Source organism: Cetorhinus maximus, unplaced genomic scaffold, assembly GCF_964194155.1.
Source record: "Cetorhinus maximus unplaced genomic scaffold, sCetMax3.hap1.1 HAP1_SCAFFOLD_145, whole genome shotgun sequence".
NCBI classification, from domain to species: domain Eukaryota; kingdom Metazoa; phylum Chordata; class Chondrichthyes; order Lamniformes; family Cetorhinidae; genus Cetorhinus; species Cetorhinus maximus.
The window spans coordinates 871,510-894,319 of NW_027596139.1; the positions used below are offsets into that span (position 1 = coordinate 871,510).

A 22,810-nucleotide genomic window follows, 5' to 3' on the forward strand; every position below is an offset into this window, starting at 1 on the left:
AAAGACCAGGGATTGCAGAGCGGCCGACCTTGCTGGGAGTGGGAGCGGAGCTGCAGGGGGCAGTCGGGAGCTGAGGAATGCACCCTTTCAGCTGCTGTCAGGCAGCAGTGTGGGGTAAAGGCGATTGTGACGTCACAGGAAGCCAGTGCGTTGATTGGCTGGTAAGTGCCCAGTGGAAGGGAGTTAAGGTAGATCTATAAATAAAAATAACTAAGAGTTTGAAATTAAATAACCCGAAACTTTAAAACCTTGAGCGAGGCACAAAACAGGAAACTATTGGTATTTGTGGTGGGGAAGTTGTTAAAATTGATCATTAAGGGGGTGATAGCTAAACACTGAGAAAAACTCGGGTAATCAGGTAGAGTCAGCATGGTTTTGTGAAAGGAAAATCTTGGGCAGAAAGGGATGGGGGTTGGGTGGGGTCGGGCGCGATCCCGATGGGCGCCCCAGATCGAGGCTGTGCCGCCATTTTACGTGGGCGGGACAATTAAAGCCCACCCAGAATGACGCACGCCCCCGAAGCGCTGAACACTCCCTGTGGGGGCAGCGGGAGTGGGGAGGGGGGATTCCCTGAGTCGGGGCGTGCGATCTTTCACACATGCGCGGGTGACAGAGGCAGAAATCTCCCTGAGGCACAGAGCGGCCTCACCGAGATTAATTGTGGAATGAAAGTTTTTATTAAAGACACAAAAAATTATTTCGACATGTCCCCTCATGAGACAGTGTTTATCAAATGTTTTAAAATGTTTGATTTAATTAATAAACCCTTCATGAAACCTCATCCCGCCCATGGATGAGGTTTTATGAAAAATATGAAGGCCACCTGGACTCTTTGCCTGCCCTCCAACCTTAAGGTTGGACAGGCAGCATTCTGAACTACTTTCATTACTTTCTTAAAGGCCTCAATAGGCCTTTGACAGTTTGGCTGCACACCCGCCAATCTGAAAATCTGAATAGCGCGCGGTGACGCTGAGACTCCCGTCCGATTTAACCAGTTTATTGGGAATTATTTGAAGGAGTAATATGCACTGTGGATAAAGGGAGCTCGTAGGCAGACTGTACTTGAATGTCCAGAAGGCATTTGATAAGGTGCCATGCCAAAGGTTACTGTGGATATTAAATGCTGGTGGTGTAGGGTGTAACATATTAGCATGGATAGGAGATTGGTTGGCTGGCAGAAAGCAGAGGATGTATAAATGGGTCTTTTTTCTGAAAAGCAGGAAGTGTCGAGTGGAGTCCCGCAGGGATCTGTGCTGGGCTCTCAGCCTTTTACAATTTACATCAATGATTTACCTGAAGGGAGTGATGGCATGGTCACTAAATTTTCAGATGATACAAAGAATAGGTTGGAAAGTATGTTGTCAAGAGGACAGAAGGAGGTTTCAGATGGATATAGCTAAGTTGAGTGAACAAAATCTGGCACATGGATTATAACGTGGGAAAATGCGAAGTTGTTCACATTGGCAGGAATAATAAAAAAGTAGAATATTATTTAAACAAAGAACGACAGCAGAATTCCGAGGTGTAGATGGATCTGGGTGTTCTAGTACATGAGTCATAAAAAGTTAGTTTGCAGGTACAGCAAGTAATTCAGAAGGCTAATGGAATGCTGTCCTTTATTAAAGGGGAATTGAACAGAGAAGTAAGGATGTTATGCTTCAGTTATACGGGGCATTGCTAAGACCGTATCTTGAATAGTGTGTAGTTTTGGTCTCCTTATTTAAGGAAGGATGTAAATGCGTTGGAAGCAGTTCATAGGTGGTTTCCTGAATTGATACCTGGAATGAGTGGGTTGTCTTGTGAGGAAAGGTTGGACAGACTGTGCTTGTTTGAATTGGAGTTTAAAAGCGTGAGGGGTGATTTGATTTAAGTGTAAAAGATGCTGAATGGTCTTGATGAGGTGGACATGGAAAAGATTTTTCCTCCTGTGGGTGAGTCCAGAACTCGGGGTCACTGTTTTTAAAATTAGGGTTTTTCATTTAAGGACAGATATGAGAATTTGTTTTCTCTCAGACAGTTGTGAGACTGTGGAACTCTCTGCCTCAGAAGGTGGAGGAGGCGGGGTTATTGAATATTTTTAAGGCGGAGCTGGATAGATTCTTGTTAGGCAAAGGAATGTGAAATTCAAAACACAAGCAGATCAGCCATGATCTTATTGAATAGCAGAGCAGGATCGAGGGTCCAAATGACCAACTCCTACTCCTATTTCTAATGTTCTTATGTACTAAACTCAGTTTTTCAATTTTACTACCTAGATTCCTCAGAGCTGCAGACAGAAGTTTCACTCCAGAATCTTTCAGTTTATTATTACTTAGGTCCAGGTTCGTCAGTGACCGGTTTGTACTAAGAGCGGAGGCAAGATCCTTAGCACAAGAAACTGTGAGAGTGTTGTTACACAGTCTGGAGATCAGAGGGAGAGAAAACAGTGGAAATCTGGACAAAATACAGGCGGGGGTGAAATTGGACATGAATGGAGCTGCAGAGTAGTCAGCATTGCATCGGTCATCTGCGATATGGATCTACTTCAATAGTCCTCAATATCAGGTGTTCCTATAGACACCAGAAAATGTGATTTTACCTGTTTTACATCCCTGCCATTTCCATGTCCATTTTCACCCCACTGATTAATATTAATCCTGTTACTGATACTCATAATAACGTACATAGTGCTATTAATAACCAAAATCCTGAAACCAATAATAAAATACAGTGTCAGACATCCCTTTATTATAAACACAAACTCACACAGTCTGGTACTTACTCCAGTTCCTGAATTTTACAGCCTGGATTCCTCAGGACCGCAGACAGTAGTTTCACTCCTGAATCTCCCAGATTATTATGACTTAGTCTAAACAGAGACGTGAGAAACACATTAAAACAGGCTGAATTTTCACAATGGAGGCAAGGAACAGGATTATTTTGGGTTCAAAACCCACAACCGGTGGGAAAGTGATTAAAGTTATGATTTTTAAATGGGGACATCATTATTTGTCATGGAGACAGATTTCCTGTTCACTTGGCAGCCAACACTGAGGCTGCTGGTTGTCCTGAGGGAGAGATCAGGAGTTTGTACCAAAGCCTCCCACAGCACCAGAGTGAAGTGAGATGTCACAGGGAAGCCCGAGGCTTGGTACCCAGGGCAGGGAATCCCCTCACTTTATCACTGCCAAACTGGAGGCCATGAGGGAAGGGGTGGGGGCGAGTTCCTCTTCCCCGAGGGGGGCAGGAGGAAGCCACCTCATCATGCAGCAGGGGCTCCACTTTGTTCAGCGTCCTCTCCCTTCACCTCCTCTCTCACAGCCTGCTGTTCCCTCGATGAGCTGTGTCATCCCAGTGCCTCATTCTCCTCAAGGTCCACACCTCTCTGGAGAGCCATGTTATGGAGAATGCAGCAGATTTCCACACTGACAGAGACACTTGCAAGAGGGGATTGGAGGTCACCACCTGCCTGGTCCAGGCACTGGAATCACATCTTCAGAAGCCTGATGTCCTGTTCAATGGTTGTCCAACCATTGTGCCTCTTTCTGGGACTCCCACAGAGAGCTCAGTAACATCACTTCGAGGAATATCCGTTATCCTCTAGGACACACACTTTGGAGGATGAAGTATCATGGCAGCTGCCAGGAAAGTGAGTGCACAGGAGGAAGTTTTTGTTGTGGTCACAGACGAATCATTGAGGGAGTGGAAGCCCTTCCTGTATGGATCTCCCTGGTCAGTCACTGGGTGCCTTGATGGCCAATGGGTACAATCAGTGATACTCTGCCCCTGGGGGAATCCCCGTGTCCCTGCAAGGCCTCCCTGTTATTAAATGAATGCGCTGTCCAGCTCTAGCTAAAAGTGAATCCATGACCTGTGAGATGGCCTGGTGAGCAGCCACATGTGACATGTCTCTAAGGTCCACACCCGATCCTTGGAAGGAGCCAGAAGTGAAGCAGTTCAATGCCACAATAACTGTGACCAGCGCTGTGAGGTATTCAGCATTGAGGACACAGATGTATGTGGGCACTGCCTGAAGAGTCACAATATCCACCATCACTGGGCCTTGATAGCTCCGTCTTCAGCAACAGTTCCTGTATTGAATGTTTGGCCTCTGTTGCCTTCCTGCCCCTCTTTCCTCTCCTATGCCCTTCTGATGCATGGGGTTCTGCCCTCCCTGCGGAGGGTGTTGCCCCTCATCCAACATCTGACAGCTGGAGCCTTCCTTCTGGGAAGGTGGCCTCTCAATTTTTCATGGCAGCCTTTCTCCCTCTTTTACCCCCACACTGCTGGGAGTGCCAACCCCATTCAAATCCTGAGTTTCCCTCCGCACTGCTGGGAGTGTCAACCCCATTCATATCCTGAGTTTCCCTCCACACTGCTGGGAGTGTCAACCCCATTCAAATTCTGAGTTTCTCTCCGCACTGCTGGGAGTGCCAACCCCATTCAAATGCTGAGTTTCCCTCCACACTGCTGGGAGTGCCAATCCCATTCAAATGCTGAGTTTCCCTCCACACTGCTGTGAGTGCCAATCCCATTCAAATCCTGAGTTTCCCTCCGCACTGCTGGGAGTGCCAACCCCATTCAAATCCTGGGTTTCCACTCTCCCTGCCACCTCCACAGCACCAAGGCACCTCCTTACTAAGTGCCTACCCCACTGACCTTCTTATCGGGCTGTGGCAGCCATGTGTGGCTCCCACTCTGTGCCCACTTTCCTTCAGATGAACAGGTAAACTGTCCACAACTTTAGAACTTTAAATCTCAAACCTTATTATCTGCTGAACGAAGTTCTCAACTGTCTTACTTGAGATTCCTGTCCCAACCCGCCTACTCTTGGTGATTCACGATGAAACGAGCATCGGCATCTTGAAATTGACACACTGCCGGTGCCAGTATTCTTGGCAATTTCGCCTCCTCCCTCCGCTGCCTCTGTTTCCCTCCTTCGGGGAGCCCCGAAATGTAGTTACATTGAATAAAAACTCAGATCAGATTCAATTGTTTTTCCCAATATCACAGGAAACATGGAAGCAACATCAGAAATCAATGCAGAGATTTTACTGTTACTGTAAATTAAATCTATTGGGGGTAATTTGATCTTTAGTTGATAGTGTATGATGGGTGATCTTGGATCACCCGCCCATACTACAGCTCACCCGATTTTCCTTTCAATTGAAGGGAAAAGGAAACAGTGAGCAGTGTAAACTGGTGAACAATACACTATCACTAAATTAACTACTGGTGTATACCACTTTCATCCCTCTCAATATTTATTAGATAGAGAGTTGTCTGTGCAGCCTCTAAATGCCCCCCACTTTGGCCTCAATCCCTGATGATCAGAATTACTCTCCTGAAGCTCAGTGACTGGCCGGTCAAGTTTGAGGAAACTTGTCTCGTTTCTGTTCTTCGTTAATTCTGGGGCTTTTATGAGAACGGCCCAATTTTCCAAGAATTAAAGGAGTGATTCCATGTCCTTCATAACTCTGTGCATAACATTACTCTGTATAACACCTCGGAGTGAATTATATTGTGAAACTCTGCTAACTGTTGCTTTAAAATCCATCCCCCTGGATTTTATACAAGAAGGAAATTTTATTCTCTCCCCTTAACAAAGTTGAAGTGTCCCTGTTCTCCTCGTTGACAGGGAAGGGCTGTCCCCCACTTTATTTAGCATTAAACAGGCTCTACCTTTACCGCAGGTGAGACTATTGCTATAGTTCAGAGAAATTTCCGCAGTTTTCCTAATCCCATCGATTTTATGCAATAACCTTTGATGTTGCACTTTAACAAATGCCTCTGGAAATCCAAGCACAGTATGTCTACAGGCTGCCGTCTATCCACTGCACATGTCACTCCTTCAAAGAACTTCATTAAATTGGTTATACATGATTGCCCTTTCACAAAACCATGTTTACTCTTCCCGATTACATTGAGTTTCTCAAGATGCCCAGCTATAACCCCCTTAATGATCGATTCTAAACACCTTCCCCACTTCAGACGTTAAGCTAACTGGTTTATAGTTTCCTGCTTTCTGCCTCCCTCCCTTCTTGAATAGAGGGGTTATATTTGCTACTTTCCAATCTGATGGAACCTTTCCAGAACCTAGCGAATATTGGAAAAAAAAACACCAGCGCATCCAATACCTCATTAGTCACCTCTTTTAAGACCCTAAGATGAAGCCCATCAGGACGCGGAATCTTGTCAGCCTGCAGCTCCATCAGTTCACTCAGCACTGCTTCCTTAGTGATTCTAATTTCACCAGGTTCCTCTCTCCCTTCCACATCTTGATTTCCAGCTATTGCTGGATATTGTCAAAGTGTGATAATTGCTGCTGCAAAATCTATCCGCTGGATTTTATGCAACAAGGAAAGTTTATTCTGTCCTGTTACAAAGTTGACATGTCCCTGTTCCCGTAGTTGATATGGGAGGGGTGTTTCCCACATTATTCCCCATTAAATAACCTCTACATTTACTGCAGGTGCAGCTTTTATGATATATCCGGGAATTTCCGGGAGTTCCCTGCTTGCAGCAGTTTCACAGACGTGGGGTGGATTATCAGAAAATCCTGTTGTAACTGTCCAACTGTCAGTTCTACCAGAGACTGTTCACTCTGTGTAAGAACCAGTCAATGGTACAGATTCCTGAAAATTCCTCCCAGTTGTCCAGCATGTCTGCCTGCCTTCTGGGTATGAACATGCAATGGGGGAATTCGAACGTTTAGGTCAGCAGCAGGTTTCCTCATTAAATGAACAGAATTGAGACTAAATTTAAATGATTTGAATTTGAAAGGTCTTTAATCGTAATTATCTAAATTTAAGATATTTCACCCTCCCGCCAGAAACAATTTGATTAATTATGATGATATATAGAACTTATTTTCCTTGTGATGAGTACAGCTTACAATTGATATGGTTTATAGTTATTATTATTTAAGTTATTTTTATCTCCACTGGTGTTTATTATCCTTAGACTATCTTTATCATTTTCCCTTTGTATATAATTAGCCCTATTTCTTATCATCAAAATCCCACGCTTAAACTATTTGATTCACCATTAAGTATCCCAACAATTTGTTCTCAAAAGTATTATTCTTATTTTCTAATTTGGAATTTTACACTCATCTTATTTTGTAAAGTTTTTTCTGACTCTGCCTCTTATTTCTTGAACTGGAAGTTATTTGTTTTTTCATTTATAAGATGGTAAATTTTACTTCAATAATCAAAATACGAGCTCCAGGACCAAACAAGCAATTACCTCAAACTCTGATATTTGTACAGAACGTTTTCCAGCCGCTGGAGTCCTTCACACTGAATGTAGCACCTCTGTAGATTGAGGTGTTTTATTGTATCACAAAGTCCAAGGACATGAGACAGGACCGCACAGTCAATCGGGGTCAGTCGCAATCCACTAAATGCAAGTGTTCCAACAGATCCCACTGTGGCCTGAGCCAGTGCTTTATTCTGAGACTCAAACAGGTAGTGGAACGTGTTCACGAGGTTCCTTTTAACAATTTTAGTCCCTCCATTTTGAAGCTGACCGTGAACATTCTCCTTCACCCAGTCAATCACTCGACAGGTTGTTTGATGAAGAAATGGACTCAGAAAATCCTCCAGGGGCCGAGCTGACTGTGGGGAGGAGAGACCAGCAACAAAACGGCGAAATATCTCAAATCTCCCATCTTCTTCACAGTCCGCTTCACTGAGGAGTTTCTGGATGTCCATGGGATCGGGAGTCAGGAATTGAGCGAGTGCAGCTGCAAACTCTTGGATGGTGAGGTGTGGGAACGTGTAAACCACACTCTGGACAGAATCATCTCTCTCCAAAAGTTCCATCAGGAACCCAGACAGGAACTGGGAAGGTTGCAGATTGTACTTGATCAAATCTCCATTTCTAAACACAATCTTCTTCTCAGAGACTCCTGTGAAGGCCATCTCACCAAGCTTCAGGAACACATCATGGGGGCTTTCAATCTCTCGGCCATGGTTTTTCAGAATGTTGCAAATATAGTAGGAATATAGCTGGGTGATGGTCTTGGGAACTTGCTACTGTTTCCTGTCTTTTTGTGTAAAGAAGAGGCCCAGTGACAGACCGAGGATCCAGCAGTAGGAAGGGTTGTAGTACATGGTGTACAGGATCTCGTTCTCCTCCACGTGTTTGAAAACAGCTGCTGCCACTGCCTGATCTTCCAAAAACTTGTTGAAATATTCCTTCTGTTCATCACCAACAAATCCCAGGATTTCAGCCCAGACACTAATCTCAGCCTTTTCCAATAAATGTAATGCAGTGGGGCGACTGGTCACTAGCACTGAACATCCTGGGAGCAGCTTGTGCTGTATTAAACTGTACACAATGTCGGACACTTTACACCTGCATTCAGGATCTGTACACATGAACTGAGGCTCTGTATTTCTCCGATTGTCAGCAAAATCAATCCTGTCCTTGAATTCATCCAAACCATCGAATATAAACAGCAATCCCTCTGGTTTCTTCCAGAGCTCTCCCAGAACATTCCCAAAGTAAGGATAGAAAAACAGTATCAGATTCCTCAGGTTTATTCTGCAGTTAATGGTGTTCAAATCCCGGAGTTTAAAACTGAAAACAAATTGAAAGTCTGGGTATATTTTCCCAGTGGACCAATGATAAAGCATCTTTTGTACCATTGTTGTTTTTCCGATCCCTGGGACTCCACTCACTGCTGCTGAACTCCCAGATTTGGATTTTCTCAGGGAAAAACTGCTCTGGAACAATTGATCAGTTCGGATTTTTTCCAGTTCTCTCCGAAGATCTTTCTTTCTCCACTCTTCATGGTGCCGGCCTCTTGCCAACAGTTCATGTTCTACAAGTGTCCGATCTCGAACATTAGAAATGATCGTTAGCTCACCGTATCGATCAATCAGCTGGAAAATCTTAACCTTCTCCTTTATTAGGATAGTGTTCACTCTCAGTGTTTCAGTTTGAACCCGGAGGATCTCCTTGTGTTCCTGTTCAACACCTTCAATTAAAGTAGACTGTAAATGTTAGTTGTAATAACATAAAAGGCTTCTCAATATGACCTTGCTGAATAGATAGATTCATTTCACGGTTTCAATCAAAGTTTCTGCTGGAATTAAAGCTCAATTATTGGAAACCTCGCTTGAAAGTGAGCAATGACCAAGAAAAATTATATTCGTCACTTGGTTCTAATATTTACTGAACATGGAGATTTTATAAAGATGTTATTTTCTCTCTGATGGTTAACACTTTCTGACCTGCCTTTACTCTGGACACCTCATTACGAATCCACAAAGGCCCTGGTTATATGGTGGTAGATGTTCTTGTCAATCAGTTTATGAAATCCTCAGCGAAGCCAAACTTCTGCAGCAATGGTAAATAGGACATTGGATAGGAGTGGGAGAGGGAGTGACTGTAATTGTTCAGGAGTCCCACTGTTATTGTAACCTGCCTTCAGTAAGTTATCTTTGATATCACTGTACACTTGGAGATCAAGATTCCTTCTGGTATTCTATCAGGCTGTGGGCAGGTTATCTGAGATATTAGGGCCGATTGGTTCAGTTTTCTGGGCGGCCAGCATGGATCAGGTTGGTGCCAACAGCATGGGGTTCGATTCCATTCCAGCTGGGGTGGATCTTGGACCTGCCTCCTTGCCCTACCGTGGTTTAGCTGTGAGTCGGACCTGCCTTCGGACAGAGAACTCAAAAAGAATAATCCTTTTCCTGTTGTCCTGCGTTTCAGAAATCGCTAACAATTTTTCAGGAGTTTTACACATGCATACATTGATTGTGTTTTTATAATAGTCCTGTCCTCTTACTGATCAGAACTTGAAATAGAACAACTACCTACTTCACTCCATGTAACATTACAGCAGGAACATTCACAGTTCATTTGAACTGTTTACAAATAATTAGTTTTCCTTCTAGTTTCCCACAATGTAGTTTTGGGAAATTGAAAATATATTTATTGTAATTATTACATTGGGTTTAAACACAAACCGTGAATTGTAGGATTATTCGTTGAGTAGAATAGTGTGCTCTCTTTCACCGCCATGAGGAAATGGGTCAGTAGATTCCCAGTCACCCTGAATATTCCCTTTTCCTCACATTTCTCCACATTAATGTTCTGTTGTGTGAATATCTGTAGATATTCTCATTTCGCATCAAAGACTTTCTGACCTCTCATCCTGTTCCGTGAAATAATAAAAATGTAATGTTTCAAATTTCATTAACATTATCCATACCATTTAAAAAGGGACAAATAGTGGAAGGGATAATAAGGAATGTTCTTTATGATCACTGGGAAAGGGAAGAGGCCATTAGAAATTCACAACACAACTTCAAAAAAATTAGCTTGTGTCCAACAAATTTGGAGGAGTTTATTGAGGAAGTCACTAGGATAGGGCATGAGAGAATTTTGGTGGACATTGTCACTCTAGACTTTCAGAAAGCCTTCGATATGCATCCTCACACTAGGTTACTTCATTTGATGGAGTGTGAGTTGAAATTTGAAGCTCTGGATTAGGAAATCTCTTCAATCCCGAACCTCAAATTTAATTGGAAGACATGTGACAAGTGATCTCTCCCGAGGGTTGGTCCTGCACCCATGACTTTGACAATCTGCATTCATGAGCTGGACAAGGGTGAAAATATGAATCAGGAGCACAAGTAGTAGGGTGTAAGGCATACAATATATACGTTTTCAGATGACAAAAACATCGATTTGAAGATTAAGATAGTAGAGGGTGATCAAATCCAATAAAACGTTTAGATGTGCTACAACTGTGGACACACATTGGCAAACAGTGTTCCATTCAGATAACTGTACCTCATACATATTGATTGGGCCAATATTGAATACAAGCATCACTTGCAGGGAACAATACTGAGACAGGGTGAGATAAAAAAGATCTTGGTGCTACTGTGTACAGATCACTGAAGGTTCATGATCAGTGCAGAAAAACTGTAGTTAAAGCTAACAAAGTATTGAGTTAAAATTGATGGAACCAATCAGTGTTAAACAAGGGCTATCACATTGCCTGTACAGGTTCCTGGTCAGACCACATCTCAATAGTATGCACAGATTTGGTTACCCCTACGTGTTGGATAATATAGTGTCATTGGAAATGTTCCAAAGGAGAGCTGCAGGAATGATTCCTAGCTTAGAGAACCTCAGCTACTTAGACAGGCTCAAGGACTTTAAGTTGTTTAATTTCAAGCAGCAAAGATTTACGCTAATTTACAGAGGCCTTGTAAATACATGAATGCCTGGATAGAGTCCCTATTGATAGATGATGCTAGTTTATCAAATTGGGGAGGACTAGTTTAAACTATGTAAGTGTAGGAATAAACAGCATGTTCAGTGTTTCTTTTCTCTGCCCGGAGAACTGAGAACCTTTGGAAAGAGTTTCCAGTTGCTATGGTGGGTGCTGATTCTGAAGAGGGAGCTGGACCAGTTCATGACTTGGACAGAGATCGCATCATGTAGAAAGTAACTGGCTTATAGCTAACAACTGGACAACGCGACTTCCTGAATTGGATTCGATCAACTGAGGAGGTCAGAGAAGAATACGAGCAGAATTGTACTCAAACACAATCTGTAATCTCATGGCCCAGCGTATCCCCCACTCTACAAATACCATCAAGCCAGGGGTTCAATGAAGAGTGCAGGAGGGCATGGCTAACAAGTAGCAAGTAACATTCACGCCACACAAGTGTCAGGGAATGACCAGCTCCTACTAGAGAGAATCCAACCATCGCCCCTTGATGTTCAATGGTGTTACCATCATTCAATCCCCCCACTACCAACATCCTCGGGGGTTACCATTGACCAGGAACTGAACTGGACTAGCCACAAAAATACTGTGGCTACAAGAGCAGGTCAGAGGCTAAGAATCGTGCAATAAGTAACTCATCTCCTGACTCCCCAAAGCTGTCCACCATCTGCAAGGCACAAGTCAGGAGTGTGATGGAATACTCCCCACTTGCCTGGATGAGTGCAGCTCCCACAACAGTCAAGAAGCTGGACACCGTCCAGGGCAAAGCAGTCTGCTTGATTGGCACCACATCCACAAACATTCACTCCCTCCACCACTGACGCACAGTAGCAGCATTGTGTACCATCTGCAAGGTGCACTGCAGAAACTCACCAAGTCTCCTTAGACAGCATCTTCCAAACCCACGACCACTACCACCTATGAGGACCAAGGCAACAGATAGATGGGAACACCACCACCCAAGTCGCTCACCACCCTGACTTGGAAATATATCACCATACCTTCACTGTCGCTGGGTCAAAATCCTGGAACTCCCTTCAAACAGCACTGTGGGCGTACCTACACCACATGGACTGCAGTGGCTCAAGAAGGCATGTCACCACCACCATCTCAAGGGCAACTAGGGATGGGCAATAAATGCTGGCCCTGCCAGCGTAGCCCACATCCCGTGAATGAGTAAAAAAAAGTGAAATGGTTTTAAATGTCCATTTCATCTCTTACCTTTCAGGTGACTGGGTACTTCAGATAAGCCTCTTCCAATGTTCATGTAATCAAATGGATCAGAACCTGTTTAAAGCAATTAACTGTCATGAAATCAGATCTGTGTAATGTTATAGCAAAATCTGCAATGTTTGAATCTGAAATTGAATTCACTGTGTGATTTTACCATACCAAGTTCCTGTATTTCTTTTATTATTTTATCCAACTTTGGGACCCCATGATGCACTTTCACAAAGGATTCCCACATCACCCTTCGGGCCCGAGAGCCTTTCTCCATCACCAGACTTAGGAGAAGCTTGGAACTCTCCACCCGGTTTCCCTTATCCGTGAGCTCGGTGACTTTCTGCAAAGAATAATAATGAATATATTGAGGATCAGAGTGAAAAATAAACACTGAGAATGAGAAGGGAAGGATATGCTCAGTGATGGCATTTCCAATTGTTTTGAGCCCAATAAACAGTCACTGGGCTGAGAACTGATACATAATGAACAATCACTAAAAATCATCTTCATCTCATCTCAGTCATTAACAGCAAATGAATGTGAATAAACTAAGCCAGAAGTCTGAAATACATTTTGGGGGGAGTGAGGAATCATTACAATCTGCAGTATTTTAATGTGATCAGTGTGATGAGTTTTCTTTGTCAAATTATTGATTGACAATATGATCCACTTGTTTCCTCACACTGACTTCTTGCTGTTACAGTTTCTCATTTACTCAGCAGGAAAATAGCAGCAAATCAGATCTCTGGTGGAGGGGAAGAGACAATTCTGGTCATTATGTTATTTTCATAAAAGAATGGGAATCTTAAAATGAAAACTGGCAGAGAAATCACCATTGACTGAACCAAACCAGTACTGCTGATTTATCTGTCAGGAGAATCGACCAATAATAATGTTGAAAAATCCAATCAATCCGATCAATTTCCCCCTCAGTAACTGAAAGTTCAGAAGCTTGATATTTTTGCAAATTTGCTACGAGTATGAAAACTAGGTAAGGAGTGTGAGAGTGAGTGGGACCCAAGATAACTGAACACTCTGGCGGTGTGAGAAAAGGCTGCTCATAAGGCCAGAGTCAGAGCAATGGAGAATTCCAATGGGAGGTTTCAGGACTCGAGCAGCTTACAAGGAACGAAAGGGTCAAGGTCATTAAGTTATTTAAACAGAAGAATGGGAATTTTAAATTGAAGGCATCTGAGTACTGGGAGATATGATAGGTTTGTGAGCACACAAGTGATATCTGGGACCTGGAGTGGTTCAGGGTAAAGGCAGCAGAATCTGAGTAGCATAACATTCCAGAGGTTGCAAGGTTACTTTGGTTCCCTCCAAACTCAACTGTTCCAAATCCATGGATGAAGGTTGAGGAGAAGTGTTGAGATAGGGGGAGAGACTTGCAGTGTTATGTGGAGAGAAGTAGGACATTTTTGTGCTGGCAAGTTTGCAGCAAATTGAGTTCAGCTTGAAGCTGGACACTGAAATCCCAGATAGCCTGGCTAAGCTTTAGTCAGTGACCAGGGGGAGAAATCCAAACAAGTGGTGAGAAGATGGAGTTTGTGGCTGGGAAAGCAGACAATTGGGTCAATTTTTCCAATGTCTAACAGTCGGAAAAGGGAGTTACGTTCCACACCAAGTGTATAGAGGCAGGAAATTACACAGTGAATGAACTCAATTACCTGATGTTCACCCATGATGTTCACTCAGAGCGAGAAACAGGGACAGGAGTCTTAAAATATTCTTTGATGAGATGTGGGCATCACCGGCTAAGTCAGCATTTGTTACTCATTCTTAATGACCCTAGAGAAGGGGATGGTGAAGGCTTTCCCACTATACCCTCCCTGTTCTCTCCTTTTCCCAGCCTCATCAAACTCTTTCTTTTTATTTATAGAGATAAACCTGAATCATTCCCCTATCATTTTACAGATAATGATGGATCTGCTGGGTGTTTTCAGTTTCATGTCATTGTGTCAGATTCACAATATTTGCAGTTCTATCCATTTTCCCATTTCTATTCTGTAAGATTTGGTGATTCCGTTATTTAATATGGGAACAATTCTCAGTGGCAGCATGGAAAGCAAATTAGGTGTTGGGGTGTATTAAGAGGGCAATATTGAGCCAAAAGTATGAGGTAATTTGCAACTTCCTAAAAACATTGGTGTGACCATACTTAGAATACTGTGTATAGTCATGATTGCCTCAGTACAACAAGGTTATGAGAGCTGCTTAAGAGAACAACTAGAACGATTGAGAGGATGGAGGGGTTGGGCGAGGATCTATTGTGTAAACTGGGCGTGTCCTCACTGGAAAAAGAGATTGAGAAGTAATATGATTGCTGTTTCCCATTGACTTCAATTTTGTGAGGACACCATGATGCCACATTAGCTCAAATGCTGCCTGGATGTGAAGGGAAAGCACCATCACCTTTCCTCTGGAATTCTTTTGGCCATGTTTGATCCAAAGCTGTGATTAGGTCTGGAACAGAGTGGTCCTGGCAGAACCCAAACTGAGTATTGGTGAGCAGGTTATTGCTGAGTAAGGGCCAGTTCAAAGCACTGTCGATGATACCTTCCATTGTTTTGCTGATGACTGAGAGTAGGCTGATGGGATTGCAATTGCTGGCTCAGATTTGTCCTGCTTTTCATGGATAGGATATTCCCGTGCAATTTTCCATATTATCAGGGAGATGCCAGTGTCGCACTGAGACAACTTGGCTAGAATTGCGGCTAGTCCTGGAGCACTAATCTCCAGCATTACAACCGGGATATTGTTGGGGACCTTGTATCCAGTGAGCTCGGTTGCTCCTTTACATCATGTGGAGGGATTTAAATTGGCTGAAGACTTGTTTGAGTGTTAATGGGAACCAGAACCTAGTGGATGAATCATCAGCTAAACACTTCGGACTGTAGATAGTTACAAAAGCTTCAGCCTTGTCTTTTGCATTCGTGCTGGGCTCCCCATCATTGATTATGTAAATGTTTGTGGATTCTTCTCCTCCAGTTAGTTGTTTAGCTTTTCACCACAATATTACTAGTCTGGCAGGAATGCAAAGCTATATGCACTGTTGGTTGTGTGATCACTTGCTTCTGAATATCACAGGATCACAGAGTGCAGAAGAGGCCCTTCGGCCCATCGAGTCTACATCGAAACGTGAGAAACACCTGCCCTACCTACCTAATCCCATTTACCAGCCCATAGCTTTGAATTTATGATGTGCCAAGTGCTCATCCAGGTATATTTTAAAGGATGTGAGGCAACCCACCTCCACCACCCTCCCAGGCAGCGCATTCCAGACCTTCACCACCCTCTGGGTAAAAACGTTTATCCTCACATCCCCTTAAACCTCCTGCCCCTCACCTTGAACTTATGTCCCCTCGTAACTGACCCTTCAACTAAGGGGAACAGTTGCTCCCTATCTATTCTGTCCATGCCCCTCATAATCTTGTACACCTCAATCAGGTCACCCCTCAGGTCTTCTCTAATCCAACGAAAACCACCCAAGTATATTCAACCTCTCTTCATAACTTAACTTTTTCATCCCAGGCAACATCCTGGTGAATCTCATCTGCACCCCTTCCAGTGCAATCACATACTTCCTATAATGTGGCGACCAGAACTGCACATAGTACTCCAGCTGTGGCCTCACCAAGGTTCTTTCCAACTCCAACAGGACCTCCCTACTTTTGTAATCTATGCCTTGATTGATAAAGGCAAGTGTCCCATATGCCTTATTCACCACCTCACTAACATGCCCCTCCTCCTTCAGAGATCTATGGACACGCACGTCGAGGTCCCTTTGTTCCTATGAACTTCCTAGTGTCCTGCGGTTCATTGAATACTTCCTTGCCAAATTAGTCCTTCCAAAGTTTATCACCTCACACTTTACAGGGTTAAATTCCATCTGCCACTTTTCTGTGGATTTGACCATCCCGTCTATATCTTCCTGTAGTCCAGGACACTCAACCTCACTGTTAACCACCCGGCCAATCTTTGTGTCATCCACAAACTTACTCGTCCTACACCCCACATTGTCATCTATGTCATTTTTATAAATGATGAATAATAGGGGACCCAGCACAGATCCCTTTGGTACGCCACTGGACACTGGCCTCCAGGCACTAAAACATCCTTCTGTCATCACACTCTCTCTCCTACAACTAAGCCAATTTTGAATCCACCTCGTCAAATTACCCTGTCTCCCATGTGCATTTGCCTTCTTTATAAGTCTCCCATGTGGGACCTTGTCAAAGGCTTTGCTGAAATCCATATAAACTACATCAACTACACTACCCTCATCTACACACTTGGTAACTTCCTCAAAAAATTAAATTAAATTTGTTAGGCATGGCCTCCCTCTGACAAAGCCATGCTGATTATCCCTGATCAAACCCTGCCTCTCCAAGTGGAGATAGATTCTCTCCTTCAGAATTTTCTCCAATAGTTTCCCTACCACTGACGTGAGGCTCACTGGCCCGTAGTTCCCTGGCTTCTCTCTATAACACTTCTTAAATAACAGAACCATATTAGCTGTTCTCCAGTCCTCTGGAACCTCCCCCGTGGCCAGAGAGGAATTAAAAATTTGAGTCAGAGCCCCTGCGATCTTCTCCCTTGCCTCCCTCAGCAGTCTGGGACACACATCATCCGGACCTGGAGGGTTGTCCACTTTTAAGCCTGCCAACACCTCCAATACCTTGACACTCCCGATATCAATTTGCTCAAGAACCTTGCAGTCTCTATCCCCGAGTTCGATATCTTCATCCTCATTCTCTTGGGTGAAGATAGATGTGAAGTATATATGTTATGGTGATGTGTTGTGGCCTCACCAGGTTGGCATCTTATGTTTATATACCCCTGATGCTGATCCTGCAATGCTCTCCTACACATTAATTGAACCAGGGTTGAGCCCCTGGTTTGATTGAAATGGTAGAGTGATGGATATGCCTTACCACAATTCTGCAGCTGATGGCCCACAGCGCTTTGTGGATAGTGAGTTTAGAGACAGTAGATCTATTGTGTATCCATCACATTTAGCACGGTGATACTATCGCACATCACAATGAGAGGTGTCTTCAATTTGAAGATGGTATTTCATTTCCTACGAGGACTGTGCGGTGGTCACTCCTATAGTGTCATAGACAGATGCATCTGCAATAGGTAGATGGGTGAGGACAAATAAGGTTTCACCTCCTGTTGGTTCTCTGGCCAACTGCTGCAAGCCCAGTCTGGTAGATATGTCTTTCAGGACTCAGAAAGCACTGTCATTAGTGGTGCTATCGAGCCATTCTTGATGGGAGAAATTAAGTCCCCACCCATAGTGAATACTCTGCCCCTGCTTTTTCTAATTAACCTGGAGGAGTCCATATTCATCAACTGAAGGAGGGCAATAATCAACAGGTGGTTTTGTTGTCTATCTTTGGCCTCATGCCAAGAGATTTCCTGGGGTTCTGCGTCTATATTGAGGACTCTCCCTGGTTACTTTATACCCCTAGGCTGCCATAACTGGTGGATCCATCTAGTGGGAAAGGGCATACCCAGGAATAGTAGCAGAAGAGTCTGGGATGTTGTTTGATGGTCATATTGACAGGATTATTCTTATGTCAGGCTGTTGTTTTATAAGTCACATTTGTTACAAGTCCTTCAATGTTAGTGGGGACTTTGCATGGTCGACTGAGCTGTGACTGAATCCAATGCTGGGTGCTCTTATTATACCTTTTTATAGCTGTGTTGCATGTTGATCTAGACCATTTCAGAGGGTAGTGAAGAGTCAGCCATGTTGCTGGGTGTCTGGAGCCATATACAGGTCAGGATGAGTAAGGACAGCAGGTTTCCTTCCCTAAAGGACATGAGCCACCCAGATGGCTTTTGATGACAATTCAATATTATCTAATTACCTTAGATCAAATTCACAAACTGTCACAGTGAGATCTAAGTTCAGGTCTCTGGAGTAAGAGTCCAGGCTACTAGTTTGTTAATTCAGTAACGTAACCACAATGCTGCTGTATCTGTATGTGGTAAGTGTTGTATGCTTGGAAGAAACAGATCACTTTGGGTCTACGGTTCCCAAAGCTCTGAGGCTTTCCTCACCTCATGCTTGGTTCTGTTTTAGGCTAATTATTGGAGATTGATTTATCACCATTCTTAGCATGTGACTGCCCGGGTGTTAGAAGATGATCTAGATAGATCTTGGTCTTCCATCATCCTTACATTCTGCAAGTTCTGTAATGTTTAAATAAACCAAACTCATTGCAACCCTCCCACTTACCCGATGTTCGTGTCCATTGAAAATCTTCTCGTATGTTAACAATGAGCTGATTCCATCCACCCCTTCTTCAATCGCCTGTTCTAGTCTGTCCCAGTAAAATTTTGTCAACTGGAACAGCTGGAAATCATCCCACTTTGTCAAGAACTCAGTGATTCTGGAGTTTGGATCTGTGCACACAAAATGGAGAATAACAAAAATCATTGAATTTCTAGCCACGTTGTTCTACTTCCTTTACAGGAAGCGACTGAATCCTCCTGTGAGCCACATTATCAAACAAAGTGTGAAAATCCAGAAACATTAAGTGATAGCATAGCTGATTTGTGACCTAATTCCTAACCTTGCCCCAAATCCCTTCATACCCATGGTTAACAAGAAGCTATCAATCTCAAATTTAAAACCAGCAATTGTCTTTATTGTTTGCTGGATGTGGGAGTCGATGGCAAGGACAGCGTTTGTTGTCTATCCCAAATTGCCCCAGAGAAGGAGGTGGTGAGACACCTTCTTGAGCCACTGCAATATATCTGGTGCATGTATGCCCACAGTGCTTCTGGGAAGGGAGTCCCAGGATTTTGACACAGTGACAGTAAAGGAACAGTGATTTTATTCAAGGTCCGGATAGTGTGTAGCCTGGAGAGGAACTTGCAGGTTATGGTATTCCCATGCATCTGTTGCCCCTGTTCTTCTTGGCGGTAAAGTTCATGGATTTGCAAGGTGGAGTCAAAGGAGCCTTGGTGAGATTCTACGGTGCATCTTGTAGACACTACACACTGGATGATCCATCTCGGCCTCCACCAGATGCCCCCAGCATGACAGATGCCAGTCTTCAGCCAATTCAATTCACTCCATGTGATAAAGAAACAGATGCAGGCATTGGATACTCCAAAGGCTATGTGCCCTGACAATATTCCAGCAACAGTATTGAAGACTTAAGCTCCAGAGCTTGCAGCGCCCCTAGCCAAGCAGTTTCAGTGCAGCTACAACACTGGCATCTGCCCGACAATGTGAAAAATTGCCCAGGTATGACCTGTACACAAAAAGCAGGACAAATCCAACCCGGCCAATTACCCATCAGTCTACACTCGACCATCAGTAAAGTGAAGGAAGGAGTCAGCAACAGTGCTTTCAAGCAGCAATTGCTCAGCAATAACCTGCTCACTGACACTCATTTGGGTTCCGCCAGGATCACCCAGCTCCTTACCTCATTACAGTCTTGTTTCAAACATGGACAAAAGACCTGAGCTCCAGAGGTGGGATGAAAGTGACTGCCCTTGACATCAATGCAGCATTTGACTGGGTGTGGCATCATGGAACCTTAGCAAAACTGTAGTCAATGGGAATCAGTGGGAAAACTCTCCAGTAGTTGGAGTCAGACCAAGCACAAATGTAGATGGTTGTGGTTGTTGGAGGTCAATCATCTCAGTTCCAGGACATCACTGCAGGAGTTCCTCAGGGTAGTGTCCTAGGCCCAACCATCTCCAGCTGCTTCAGCAATGATCTTCATTCCATCATAAGGTCTGAAGTGGGGATGTTCACTGATGATTGCACAATGTTCAGCATCATTCACAACTCCTCAGATACTGAAGCAGTCCATGTCCACATGCAGCAAGGCCTGGGTGATATCCAGGCTTGGGCTGACAAGTGGCAAGTAATATTTGTGCCACACAACTATCAGACAATGACCATTTCCAACAAGAGAGAATCTAACCATCGCCCCTTGACATTCAATGCCATTGCCATTGCTGAATTCTCCACCATCAATATCGTGGGTGTTACAATTGACCAGAAAGTGACATGAACTAGCCACATAAATACAGTGGCTAGAAGAGCAGGTCAGAGGCTAGGAATGCTGCAGTGAGTAACTCCGCTCCTGACTCCCCAAAGCCTGTCCACCATCTACAAGGCACAAGTCAGCTGTGTGATGGAATACTCTCCACTTGCCTGGATGAGTGCAGCTCCACGAATACTTACGAAGTTTGACAGCATCCAGAACAAAGCAACCCGGTTGATTGGCACCCCATCCACAAACATTCACTCCCTCCACCACCGACACAGTGGCAATAGTGTGTACGATCTACAAGATGAACTGCAGGAACTCACCAAGGCTGCTTAGACAGCACCTTCCCACCCACAGACGCTACCATCTCAGAAGGCAAGGGCAGCAATAGATGGGAACACCACCATCTGGAAGTTCTCCTCCAAACCACTCAGTATCTTGGCTTGAAAATATGTCACCATTCCCTCACTGTTGCTGGAACTCTCTCCCTAACAGCACTGTGGATATACCTGCGCCATATGGACTGCAGCAGTTCAAGGCGGCAGCTAACCACCATCATCTCAAGGGCAATTTAGAACTCAGGATGGGCAATAAATGCTGGCCTAGCCAGTGAAGCCCACAAGCCATGAATTAATAATTTTTAAAATGTTTTAAGTGGTGGATGGGGTGCTGATCAAGTGGGCTCTTTGTTCTGGATGGTGTAGATTTTTGAGTGTTGTTGGAGCTGCAGACATCTAGGCAAGGGGAGAATATTCCATTGCACTCCTAAGTTGTGCTTTGCAGATGGTGGGCAGACTTTGAGAAGACAGGAGTGAGTTACTCTCCTCATAATTCCCAACTTCTGACATGCTCTTGTAGCTACAGTATTTATATGGCGAATCCAGTTCAGTTACTGGTCAATGGTAACCCCCAGGATGTTGATAGCGGGCGATTCAATGATGGTGATGCCATTAAATGTCAAGTGGAGATGGTTGTATTCTATCTAGTTGGAGATCATCATTGCTTGGCACTTGTATGGCATGAATGCTACTTGCCATTTTATGATCAGGTAGCTCTCGGAGGTGGGACATCCTTTCTGATAGCAGTTTAAGTCTTGTTCTGAGCCAATTAATGGCCCTATGGCTGTTAATTTGGCTCGGACACTCCCAGTCACTTGGGGCTTGGTGCAGCTTATTTTTAATCCAGGGAGGTGGTGCGGGTCACTGCCTTGGTGTGGAATTCTCCCCATGGCTCTATGACTAGGGAGTATAGTAAAAAGATTGGAGCCAGACCATTCAGGAGTGAAATTATAATAAAAACTTCAATACAAGGGAACACTCTTCCTTAAGCAGCCAATTGATTCTAGATCTGAGGTGAGGTGACTGTCCTTGCCATCATGGCAGCATTTGACCACACATGGCTCCAATGCCAGGTATCTGCTAAGCAGTTCCAGTACTCAGGGGCTCCCTCAACCTGTGACTGTGATGTCCCTTTAGAGGGTCACTCATTTAACTCCTTCTACTCTGCCCCTGTCCTGTTCCCTCTTCCTGTCTGAGCTGCAGGTCTTGCACAAGATATGGTCAATCTATAAGCATAGAAATTTTATTCTGAAGTATTTTATGAACATACCTGTGCCCATTCTCATTCTTTTTGTAGTTGTTGGATATTCTGTCTCGTTTGGACCTTCAGCCATGGTGCTGACAGATGTTCCCAGATTAGGATGTTCTGTAATAAATATTAGATGAATACAAGGATTAGATGGATATATTAAAATCAGAAGAACATTGACAGCTTCAAACAGTGAGGCGATGCACAGCATTTATTTGCAGGATACCGTTAGAGATTTTACAGTCTCACAAATGTCACGGTGATACAGATGGTAGATTTTGGCTGCTAGACAATGTACGACCTGCTCTCACCCTTCTCCTCAAAAAATCCACGCTTGACCCCTTCGTCCTTGCAAACAACTGTCCTCCAGTCTCCTTTTCCCTCTCAAAGTCCTTGAACATGTTATTATCTCCAAAATCCATGCCCATCTTTCATGGAATTCCATGTTTGAATCCCTCCAATCAAGGTGCAACCATTCCACAGGACCAAAACGGCTCTTAATGAAGTCACAAATAACAACCTTCCTGGCTCTGACAGTAAGAAATGAAGCATTTTCATCCTTCCCGACCTGTCTACAGCCTTTGACATGGTTGACCACATCATCCTTCTCCAACTCCTCTCTGCTGTCACCCAGCTGGGTGAAAATGCGGCAAAAGTTCCCAGATCAATTCTTATCTTTTAAATTGCAGCCAAAGAATCTCTTCCCACTCCCACACCATTATCTCTGGAGTCT

The 22,810-nt window shown here is 44.0% G+C and overlaps 1 protein-coding gene across 1 annotated transcript in view; it reads right to left on the reverse strand.

Moving 5' to 3' along the window:
* The window catches only part of LOC144672924 (NACHT, LRR and PYD domains-containing protein 3-like), a 305,162-nt gene extending 282,972 nt beyond the window's left edge, over positions 1–22,190 (reverse strand). The window contains 7 exon segments of the mRNA XM_078534937.1: positions 2,221–2,400; positions 2,762–2,848; positions 7,228–8,965; positions 12,461–12,526; positions 12,632–12,803; positions 18,717–18,883; positions 22,099–22,190. Of these exon segments, the coding sequence (XP_078391063.1) occupies positions 2,221–2,400; positions 2,762–2,848; positions 7,228–8,965; positions 12,461–12,526; positions 12,632–12,803; positions 18,717–18,883; positions 22,099–22,162 (2,474 nt within the window). The 5' untranslated portion in view covers positions 22,163–22,190.
* Positions 22,191–22,810: the final 620 nt, after the last annotated feature.